Consider the following 12,546-nt stretch of genomic DNA (forward strand, 5'->3'; position numbering starts at 1 on the left):
GTTGAACTGTTTTCCCGTTTCGCTTCGTCTTTTCTTTAATTGAATCTCCATCTTGCTTCACGTAAAGGGTTGGTAGTGGGCTTAATACGCCCGATAATTAATCGGAACCGTCGAGGCCGACGATAACACCGCTCGGTTATCCCGATAGTACGGAACGGGTCGCTTAAGTGGCCCGTGTCCGGAGTCGACCTGCTGCGAGGTGCGATCACCCGGTCTACCCTCCGCATGGGTACTTAGGTAGGTCGAGTTTGGCGAACAACCTTATCCCACGCAGGGGGCCAATTGGCACGATCGTGGTGAGGCCGAAAGGCCCACCCGTGACTAGCTCCCGGCGTTAGTCCGAGAGGGTCACAACAGAATTGTCCGTCCGGTGGGCGACGTGCCGCGATTCGAGTTACGTGGCCGTTCGCACGCCGGCGGGCGCGAATTCGCAACAATATTATATATATATATATATATATATATATATATATATATATATATATATATATATATATATATATATATATATATTATTACGAATTTGGGAATTCGATCGCACACAACATTCAGGTTCCTTTAGTCAGTTATGTCGATAAGTGCTTGTTCCCTAGATAGTTCACCTTCCATTGTTTAATGGGCAGAAATCGATTAAGTGTGCTGCGAGATTCAATTTAATAGTTAGGGAGCGATCATAACACAATGGAGACGCCCCTCCCCCTCTTCTGCGAAGAGGAAGAAGAGCCCTCCTGTCCTGAATCACAGGACGTAAACAACTCCCTCCCACCCGCGATTGTGCGGACACCGGGGGGGGGGAGGGGGGATGAGTCACGCCTGGAGCGGAGGAAGGGCGGAGGAGAATAAGGAAGAGATCCTCAGTTGGTTTGTTTGGTTGTTCAGTAGAGCTTCGGCTTCTGCTTGGCTTGGGTTCAGGAGGAGGCTTTTTGAAGGTTTTTTTGGAGAGCTTTTTGCTTCGGCTTGGCTTTTCAGCAGACTTTCAGGTTCTGCTTGGCCCGGAGTTCTTGGTTCGTGTTGTGAGAGGCTTTGTTCATCGGACAAGAGTTGAGCTGGTTGCTCGGCTGGCTCTTCTTGGCTCGTGGAGCTCTTTGTTCTCCGCTTGGTTCCCGGCTTGGTACAACTCATCAGCCTCATCTTGGAGGTGGTTCTTCAAGATAGCGACGCATCGACGGGAAGGATCGGCGCCTCGTCTCACCAGCACGTGTTCAGAAGGGCGAGAGGATTCCCGGGAGCTCGGGAAGGATCGCGGCTCACGGCGATTGGATCAAGCTCGCTCTCGCTGGAGCCCGGGTCTGAACAGCTTGAAGACCACACGAGGTGGAGAGGTTCGAGATAGGTTCTGGGTTTCAGCTCATCTGTCCTCCGAGCTGGAGTCCGTTACGAAATGGTGGCAGATGCCTTTAATGTGTGTGTGTGTGTGTGTGTGTGTGTGTGTGTGTGTGTGTGTGTGTGTGTGTGTGTGTGTGTGTGTGTGTGTGTGTGTGTGTGTGTGTGTGTGTGTGTGTGTGTGTGTGTGTGTGTGTGTGTGTGTGTGTGTGTGTGTGTGTGTGTGTGTGTGTGTGTGTGTGTGTCCGTGGGCCCGTCTAATAAGTAGGAAACTGTTCAGTGCTTTGTGTGCTGTAAATGTATGCATTGCATTTGGTATAGTCGGAATAGTTCTGCTCTTACGTGCTTCCCTGGTTCACCATTATTATTAATAAATTCCCCAATTGTTAAATGTTTTCAGCTCGTCGCGTCGATTCTTTCATTGACTGAGCATTTCATGTGTTGGGAGTTTGAAAGCCGTTGGTTTGCCGTAAAAGGGGGACATTTGGACCGACGGTTCTCAGCGATTAAGCCGCTCGGAATCGCGCATGGGACAGGCTCACTTAAGCGACTTGTTCCGTATGAGTTCCGTCGAGGGTGGAATACCCCGGTAGTTGATCACGTGGGTATTTAGGTAAATTGAAGATTGGCAATCGACCTTACCCCACGTGGTCTGCCCATTGGCGTATTTCGGTTCTTGCACAAGGACCCGTCGGCCTCGGAGTTATCCGGGCGGCGATCTATATTCCGGGCGATCGGTTGGGCCGACTCGACTTGCGGCTCCGTCAGAGCGGTCGGCTCGCGGCCGACCCCCGGGACCGTAACAGTTCTATTCAATTTTAAGAGTTGAAGAGACCAAGTTTTTCACGGTATATTACAAACTTTCTTGGAAATATCATCGTCGTACAGGAGCTTCACCTTCTCCCGTATCAGTGGTTTGCTTAGACTTGAAGGCATACCATTCTGAGTGTTATCCTCGATCCTTGGGAGACATTTTCAAAGAATGAATGGAACGAGAGGCAATACACAGGTCAGAGCAACGGGACAAGAATGATGGTGATCCAGGACGCGGTGAGTAGTCTACGCATTGTTTCTGGGGGATTTTTACGGGTGATACTGTATTTGGCAGCTGATACTAGATGTGGTGAGTGATGTTATTGTGTAATTAGTCCAAATGTAGCTGGCTGCTAATTACACACAAAAAATGCTGAACGTTTCCATCTTTTGACTCACAGGACATGCCGTCTTTCCTATGTGCAGGTAGATTCTGCTGAGCGTTTTTACAATGTCACAGCTCAGATGGTGCTGTTTGGAGGAAGATGGTGATTTACACTAAGATGCGCTGAATGATTCCATTGTGTCATGTCGATATGTGGCAACCTGGTAATTACTGGATACATTAATAGATGCTGTTCGTGTTTTCATTCTGTAATTAACTCACGGGGGATGGCGTCGTGGGGAATGACGTGTTACACTGGTGAGACATCCCGCGAAATGATGTTGATGCTGCGAAGCTACAATACAGTACCGTATGTTTAAAGTGCACATGGTGAGACGTCCCATGAAACTGTTTATCTCACGAAGCCACAATATACGTACAGCAAGCAGGTCATGTTCACGGCTTGTGGAACATGTGTTTTTTGCGTATGTACGTCCATTATTGTACTATACATACATCCGGTTGCTTTGCGCATCGCTCGTGGAAGATATGTTTTAGATTTGTGTTATGCTTGTGGCACATGAAAAGAAGAAAGAAAAATTGCAGCGAAAACCACCAATACCCGGGGCAATTTCCCGTGAATGTCGCATGTCACAAATTATCAACCACGAATATGAGGAGCCCGTGAATGTTGGAACCGCGAACGTCGGGGTCACCCTTGCTGGTGCGCGCACGCGCGCACACACACACACACACACACACACACACACACACACACACACACACACACACACACACACACACACACACACACACACACACACACACACACACACACACACACAGTAAATGACACTGTGTTGAGGCTGGCGGTGAAGGTCATGTTTCACCCTCGACCAGTTAAAGATCCCTGGGGGTTAAACATGGCAATGTAAGCCGTGGCCTTATTTGCTGTCTCCCACCTGTCTTTCTTTCTCTTTCCTCCCACCTGCTCCTCTCTCTCTCCCACCCCCACCCTCTTCTACACCCCCCCCATCCTTCTCCCTCTGTCCCACGATTCTTCTCCTCCCTCTCCCCTCCCCCTCTCCCTCTCCCATCTTTCTGCTTCCTCTCTTAGTATTTCCATCATCGAAGCGACGGGTGGTATTTGCTGGCAGATTGATGAGAAACATTTTGCCAGTTCCACTGGGAGCATCCAGAAGGAAAGTGCCACTATTCCCATTGAAAGCTTCTCTTTGGTCTGGAACCAGACATGGCTCATTCTCATGTATGTCTCGTGTATGAATTCATCAAGCTGTCCCATGTTGTTGTTGGTCTCTCTCAAAATTTAATTTATGAGCTCATTGTCATTGTGTCGTTGAGGGTCAGAAAGGCCAAAAGTTTTGAGGTCAGAGCCCCCCAAAGCCTTGATCTTGTCTCCAATGATAATGAGAGTTTGATTGAAGATGGCATCACTGGAATCCAGTTCCAGGTTAGGATTTTGCACTTATGTGTGATGCAAAATGTCCTTTGCCAGATTCTCCTTGTGGTTGTCCCCTAGTTGTTGAGGATCTGTCATGGCACATCTCTGCAACATGATAGCAAATAGATTTGGCAGCATCCATGGTGATCGAGTTGCAGCTGCCTCCTCCAATGTGCTGTTCCAGTGTGTCATCCTCCAGGAGTCCTCTGAGCTGGAAAACCTGTTTGTAAGTTTCTCAGATTGTTGCATCCACTGTTCGCAAGTCCTCAAATGATGTTGGACCTTTGACCTCCTGCAGAAGCAGTCTCAGGTAAAGGCATTCAAAATAATTTGGATGGACAGTGTACACACGGCCAAGTGCATCACTGGCTTTGATGTCTGGCTGGTCTGGTACAATTTGTCCTGCTTTGTGGCGAGCCCACTTCTTGCTGCCAACATTCCATGTGTAGTGCTTGGGTATCTGATGATACAACAGTGTCTCAGCAAATTCATCATCCTGCCAGAGATTGAAGAAAGCAGTGAAAGTTGTTTCTTGTGGGACTTGAGCATGCTCACGTACATTCTCCTCGGTGAAATACACTCTCTGGCCATTTTTAAGGTGCACACTGAGATGAACCACAGTGGGATGTCGCTCATGGATTGGTAAGTTCAGGTTCAAAAAAGATGGCTTCACTGCTGCTGATGTATCTTCCCATTTCATATTGCCGAACCTACTTTGGTTTTTGGCCTGACATCGGTTCATTAGCCACTTCCTCCCAAGCTGGATTGTAGGTGAAGGTGATGAAGAGATCAGGATGGCCATATTTTCGCACATATGTCATGGCATTCTGAGTGCACTCATGTATGTAGTGGGGACCACCTGTGAAACTGCAAGGCAAGATGACCAATTGGACAACATTGGCAGCATTTCCATCATTCTTCATGGCATCCCTGAGGTGAACGTAGTTTTCGACTCGGAGTTTCTTTTGGTTCTTTCGAATGAATCTCAGCCTTTCTGCCTCAATTTTGGCAAACATGTCCACAACAAATTGGTGGAAGAGATCTTTGCAATGCAAGGTGTGATTGAAATTACCAGCTCTCAGCATCATCCTGGAGGCATAAATGGCAGAAATGTTCTTTTCACTTTGCAGTCCTGGTGCTGGGTCTGTTTGTTGCTGTTTAATATCATATCCATCATAATCCTGCCAGAAAATTGGTGGATACTGAAGTGCATCATATGATGGGTGCATCTCAGCAATTCTCTGGAGGAGGTTATTTCTGAGTTGCGGCACAATGTCTCGATCGCCATGTTGTTCACGAGCCAGGATGACAGCCACTTTTGATGTGGAGGACGCAGTGAAGCACCGCTCAAGCTCCCTTGCTGGAGTTTTGTCTGAATTAATGACAATTTTGTACTCGGGTGTCATCTTCTACATGGCACACTTGAGACTCTGAACATAGTGGTTTTCCTTGTGGAGCCTATCTTGCAACTGCAACACCATTCCCAGCTTGGTTTGAATGATATTGTGTTGCAGCGCTGTTCAGCCTGCTTTGTATTGTCACCAATTAAGTAGATCTGCAGTAATTCTGGCTCTTCATTTGGTCGTGGCTGTAGACTGACAATCTGATGATAAACCTGTCCCTGCACTTTAAATGTGGATATGTAGCCAGATTCTCTGATCTCTTTTGTGGTGCCTAAAGATGTCATGTTGAAGCATGAGTTGCATCTTCTGATGTTGCTTTGGAAATGAGTTGCATTTGGAGTGTTGACTGTCAACAATGTACGGAGAGGTTCAGGAGGAGCATTAATTTTGGGCCAGCTGAACCTTGCCACTGTTGCAGCATATCTCTGGAGCTTCTCCTGTCCATTTCATGGCATCACAGTGTCTGCAAGTAATTGACATCGAGCCAATAGCAACGATTGGATCAGAAGCATAATCCAAGGCTGGATTGAAGGAGAATGCAGACTTTTATTTTTCCCCTCTTGGGCTGTTTCCTGGATGTAACCATTCTTGCTGTGTTTGCCTCTCGTCTTCCTTCTTGCTTTTGAGGAGTTTCAGCTGCTCTGGATGCAGCCATTCCTGTTGCATTTTGACCCAGGTCTTCTTTCTTGCTCTTCAGGAATTAAGGCTGCTCTGGATCCAGCTTTTGATGTGATATTTTCCTCTCATCTTCTTTCTTTCTGTGTGAGGAATTTCAACTGCTCTGGATGCAGCCATTGCTTCCGTGTTTGCTTCTCGTCTTGCTTCTTGCTGTTGAGGAGTTAAGGCTGTTCTGGATGTAGCTTTCGCAAGTCGTTTTTTGTCAAGTTCGCTTTTGGTACATTTCCTTCTTTTGGCAGGAGCCATCTTCCTGCAAAATAAAAGAGGTAGACAGGGGGAAGGGGAAAGTGAGGAAGGGGGGAGGAGACCGATGCCTTACCACTCATCGCAGTGCACTCCGGGGGGGAGGAGGTACAAGGGTGGTGGGCAGTAGGGGTGGGAGAGAGAAAGGATATATGCAGATATACTGGTCAAAAGTTTTAGAACACACCCCCATTTTTCCAGTTTTTACTGAAATTTAAGCAGTTTAATGTTTCAATGTACTCTGAAATTAAAGCATAGATAAGAAAAAACAAAAAATTGCAGATAAAAAAGAAATCATGGAATCATTTTATTGAACAAAATTTAATCAAAATTTTTTGACTCATCAAAGTAGCCACCTTTTGCAGATATAACAGCCAAACATACTTGTGGAATTCTTTCTTCAATGGAAATCAAAAATTGTTCGGAAAGTTCTTCCCAACACTGTTGCAGAAGTTGCCACAAATATGTTGCTTTGCTTTCACCCTTCTGTCCAGTTCATCCCAAACCAGCTCGATGGGGTTTAAGTCTGGAGAATGTGCTGGCCATTCCATGATTTGAAGCTGACCATCTTGTTCTTTTCTTCTAAGGTAGTTCTTACATAGCCTAGAGGTATGTTTGGGTCGTTATCTTGCTGGAGGATGAACCCCTGACCAACTCGGCATAGACCAGAGGGTATTGCATGGTGCTGCAAAATGCTGTGGAAGCCCTTGTGGTTCAGGGTGCCAGTCACTCTGTGCAAGTCGCCGACTCTGGATCCAGCAAAAGAGCCCCCAGATCATCATGCTTCCTCCTCCATGTTGATAGTTGGTGTCACACACTGAGGAACCATCCTTTCGCCTACTCGACAATGTACAAAAACCCTGCGTGATGAACCAAAGATTTCAAATTGTGATCCATCGGTCCATAAGACCTTCTTCCAGTTTTCAGTAGTCCACTGGTGGTGCTTCATGGCCCAGGCAAGCCTCTTTTTCTTATTTTCCCATCTTAGCAATGGCTTTCTTACTGTCACTCAACCTGTAAAACCAGCAGCTCGAAGTCTTCTCTTCACAGTTGAAACTGAGACTTCCTTACTTCGACCAGTGTTAAGCTGTGCTTGAAGCTGCTGTCCTGTGAGCTGCCTATCATGCAAGCTGCTCTCTCAGAAACTTGTCTTCTGATTGTGTTGTGGCTTTGGGTCTGCCAGACCTCCTCCTGTCAGAGTTTCCTCCAGTTTCCAAGTGCCTTTTGATGGTGTAGGAAACTCTACTCACTGAAACCTTGGCTCTTTTTGCAATTTCTCTAAAGGAAAGACCTACACTTTTAAGGGTTATAATGGTCTGTCTGTCTTCCTTTGTTAATTGTCTTTTTCTCACCATTATGATAGCAATATACTACTTCCTGCAGTGCAATATTGTCCAAATAATGCTTCAGAGGGTATAGCAATTCAGTCTGTTCCAACACTGCTTTTATACAGACAGAGAGTTTGTAACTAATCAACAAAAGTTGGGACACCTGTAGGAATTGTTTGCATCAACTTTCAAGGCTTAATTTACTTCCATTGCTGCAGAACAGCTGCAGTTGCTAACCCATTACTTGTTCCCTGAAAAGGGCCTTTTTTTAGCAACTCTGAAATTTACATTATTTTTCAGTTTTTGGCAACCTAAACTTTGTTTTTTTTTAACCTATGGCAGTTTACCGCTTAGCTTTGTACCATTTCAGGTTATTCACTGGAGTTCAACTGCTTAAATTTCAGTAAAAGCTGAAAAATGGGGGAGTTCTAAAACTTTTGACGAGTGGTGTGTATGTGTGTGCATATATATATATATATATATATATATATATATATATATATATATATATATATATATATATATAGAGGGATAGAGATATATATATATATATATATATATATATATATATATATATATATATATATATATATATATATGTATGTATGTAAGGGGGAGGGGGAGGGAATTAGTAGAGAGAAGATGCTATGCTGTATGAACACACACACACACACACACACACACACACACACACACACACACACACACACACACACACACACACACACACACACACACACACTTGGCCAATATCATCAATTTTACAGGAATTGGCAGATTGGAGTCAGTGTGATTACCGAGTGCAGTATGTGCTGTATACAACCCCAAAAAACTTATTTATCTTTAACCCTTGTTTTGGGGGAATTTCAATAAATGGTTAAAAAAAACAATGTTGCATTATAGGCGTTTCAAGAAGTGCATAAATATTATAATTTAAAAACAGCTGCCAATTGTCGTGTGATGGGTGAACAAAGAAAAAAATGGCTCTAATTTTAGAAATCAGGTTCATGTGGCACATGGCTCAGAAATCGTTTGTTATCAGCTTTGAAAGTCACAATGAGAAAATCCGAACAATTCTGAGAGCAAACCCAGTTCATATAAAGATAACTAACTGCTTTAGAAATGTCTGTACCTCCATCCTCGCCATACCAAGGTAATGTGTTACCTGAGCATTAATTATTGACGTCATATGTTTCAAGTGTACCCATCCATCCATCCATCCATTGGGACCATATTATTTGGTGGATGCTGCCGAAGCAGTCTCCTTGACTAATGAGCACAATTCTGGACGGGTCGCCACTCCGACACAGGATACCAGCATGCTGGTACTCATTTTGCTGACCTTGGAAGGATGACAGGCCAAGTTAACCCCACCTGGTATTAATTCAACAGCTGAGTGGGATTTCAACTCAGGACCCTGGGATCCAAAGCCCACCACCCAAACCATTAAGCCAACACCAGGCATAGGTGTACCCGACTCCATTAAAGCATCAGTTAAATTTGTTTTTACACATTTAAAAGGTAATGGTTGGTTTCCCGTTAAGCTTGTTAAATCACCGGTTTAGAGCAAACACAGCCTGTTCCAAGTTATGTTCGAAATTCCGCACGGATAAAGCACACAAAAAGAACCAAAAAGGCTGACCTTATCAATATAATTATTTAAATATATAAATCAAGCGAAAAAAATAACAAAATGTAATTCAAAAATATAACAATCCAAAGCCACCACAAAATGTCGGGACACACTTTTCACAGCTCAAAGCAACATGAAGAAACTCCAAACAGGAGGTCGATGGAGGTTTTTTTATTCATGACTGTCAAAGTGATGGGAAGATGACGAAAACACATCACACAAAAAGGAAAATGAAGTGATGTCATCTAAATATGAAATTGCACATTTTCAGCCGGCCAAACACCACCCGACCGCCATTGCACAGCTTGCTCGATGTGACGTGCACATTATTTTTTTATATACATATGTATCGATATTAAAGTGACGGCTCATATAATGTAAGAACGTATAAAAAGGGTAAACTTTGTGGAAAATAAAATTTCACATTTTCAGCAAGCCAGTGACAATCACCGAACCATCATATTAAAATTACACCTCCTGGAGACACCTGGAATGTCAAATATGTCTGAATTGTGTTGTAACGATAAACAGACATTCATTAATATGAGTGAGGAAAGTGAAAAAACACAACATTATCGTGAAGAAATCATTGCGGCCTGTTCCAAGTCAGGGCATGTTTGAGCAGGCCAAAAAACATGGCGGCTTCAGACCCCAGATATGTTTCCTCAGATGTTCCTTAAGACCCCTTCAAGCGAGGTAGCCATGGATCAGCTGATAAAGAATATAATTAAATAAGGCCATTAATCATCTTCAAAAGGGGTGTTTTAATTAACCCAAACACCCAATTTTCGCTCTTGCACTTTCTTGGAGTTTTCTTAGTTTGCATGCAAAGTTTCAGGCTGCTCGGCTTTATGTTTTTGGAGTTATGGAGGACACACACACACACACACACACACACACACACACACACACACACACACACACACACACACACACACACACACACACACACACACACACAGTATTAAAGAGATATATATATATATATATATATATATATATATATATATATATATATATATATATATATATATATATGTACATACATACACACGTATATATGTGTAAAATATGGATATAAACAAACATGACATAATAGTTACCAAAGTTTTCATGCTGCACTCTTCAGGGTAAAAATGGCAGCAAGTAAAGGAGGAAGTGAAGGCGCGTACTTTATACGCAGGTCTCAATAAGGTAAACGCTGATTGGTTCAACCGTAATGACGTCACGGTTAATACAAACACCCATTGGTCGGCTCATCATCTTCACCTCGAGCTCCCATTGGCTGGAGCAGAGTTCGTCGATGATTGACGTTTGCAACCGCATCCTGGAGAGAGGGGGGATGGGTTTCCCCTAAGGTCCATTCACCATTTGTTACCGTACTTCCCTTGATCTTTCTATGCTGAAAGAGACACAGAGATCGTACAAATTCCATTTTGACGACATAGTATTGGATCGGCGGTAAGGATGAAGGTTGCTTCCAACATACGTAAATGAAACAAGCTCCGACCTCGACTCAATATCCTGAACATATCTGCATTGTACCGGTCTGCACAGATAGGGTTGGCAACCAGGTGCTATGCAATGGCAGATGAAGCAGGTGCAGTGGCCGGTGGTTGCTGGATATTTCTACATGCTCGCACTGGTTGTGTTCTGACCCTCACAATCTTTCTTCGAATCGCCAAGGGGACGTGTTGTTTGATCCGATCAGCCAATCTTAGTGTTGTGCGGCCCACGTACCGAGCTTCTCATCGGCACTTAAACTCATCAATAACATTGCTGGTTTGTGAGGTGGATAGCACATCCTTGTTGACTGACGTCAGCAAACGGCGAGAGGTAAAGATTACTCAGGGTTGCACAGCCAGAATATGTTTCTGTTATGTTTGATATGTTTGTTTGATTTGTTTGTATTGGACACAATATGTTTGATTTGTACTTCAAACCTTCATGATGATTGCCCTTTCCAGGGCATCCTGATATAGACTGGATATTTGTCCGGACCAATCTTCCGATCTCTTGTCTTGTTTAGAAACTTGTGTATGTATCTCTTAACTATATGCTCAGGATAACCATTCTCACCGAGTATATTCATTATTTTGTCAATTTCAGCATGAAGATTACAAGGTGAACAAATCCTCTGTGCTCTTTTAACCAGGATATTGATCAAGGCAATTTTGTTTCTCTTGGAGCTGTAGGAGTCCCAGCGAGTATCCTGCCCTGTGAAAGTCGGCTTCCGGTAGACAGATGTTGTGAAACCAAGGATGGATCTATCAACCAACACGTCCAAAAACGTTAACGTGTTTGACAATTCCAGCTCCGTGGTAAACTTCAGCGCTGGACGGAGAGTGTTGAGCCATGCCTGGAGATTGTCACATGCCGTCCGAGACTCAAACAAAGCAAAAATGTCATCAACATACCGATAGTATACGATGGGGGAATCGACCTCTTGCCGACCAGTCAGTTTCTGCATTTCATGATAGCCTACAAAGATATTTCCAAGAGCTGGGCCTAATGGAGAACCCATGGCCACACCGTCCGTTTGAACATTCATCGTGTTGTTAAAACTGAATTCCACCTCCCTTGTTGATGTGTTCATTAATTCCATGAAGACGTGTTCCAAGATCATCGGTTGTTCCAGATCGGAGTGATACAGCAAATGTGAGCATATCTCAATCGTCTCCACCAATGGTACATTCGTGAACAAGCTTTTAATATCAAAGGATGCCATGATGTTGTCCTCACATATTGTGTCCAACACGTTTCTGGCTGTGCAACCCCGAGTAATCTTTAACTCTCGCCGTTTGCTGACATCAGTCAACAAGGATGTGATCCCTACCTCACAAACCAGCAATGTAACTTATGAGTTTAAGTGCCGATGTGAAGCTCGGTACATGGGCCGCACAACACTAAGATTGGCTAATCGGATCGAACAACACATCCCCCTTGGCGATTCAATGAAAGATTGTGGGAGTTAGAACACAACCAATGCGAGCATGTAGTAATATCCAGCAACCACCGGTGACTGTACCTGCTTCATCTGCCATTGCACAGCACCTGGTTGCCAACGCTATCTATGCAGACCGGTACAATGCAGATGTGTTCAGGATATTGAGTCGAGGTCGGAGCTCGTTTCATTTACGTATGTTGGAAGCAACCTTCATCCTTACCGCCGATCCAATACTATGTCGTCAAAAGGAATTTGTATGATGTCTGTGTCTCTTTCAGCATGGAAAGATCAAGGGAAGTACGGCAACAAATGGTGAATGGACCTTCGGGGGAAACCCATCCCCCCTCTGTCTGGGATGTGGTTACAAACGTCAATCATCGACGAACTCTGC

General features: G+C 44.3%; 1 protein-coding gene across 1 annotated transcript in view; it reads left to right on the forward strand.

Moving 5' to 3' along the window:
- The window catches only part of LOC147026452 (uncharacterized), a 5,927-nt gene extending 1,888 nt beyond the window's left edge, over window positions 1-4,039 (forward strand). The window contains exons 2-3 of the mRNA XM_085883578.1: window positions 3,579-3,739; window positions 3,978-4,039. Of these exons, the coding sequence (XP_085739704.1) occupies window positions 3,579-3,739; window positions 3,978-4,039 (223 nt within the window). The remainder of the gene's footprint in view (window positions 1-3,578; window positions 3,740-3,977) is intronic.
- Window positions 4,040-12,546: the final 8,507 nt, after the last annotated feature.

This window comes from Eptatretus burgeri, chromosome 5 (genome assembly GCF_056783735.1).
Source record: "Eptatretus burgeri isolate ZD-2024b chromosome 5, Ebu_testis_v1, whole genome shotgun sequence".
Taxonomy (NCBI): domain Eukaryota; kingdom Metazoa; phylum Chordata; class Myxini; order Myxiniformes; family Myxinidae; genus Eptatretus; species Eptatretus burgeri.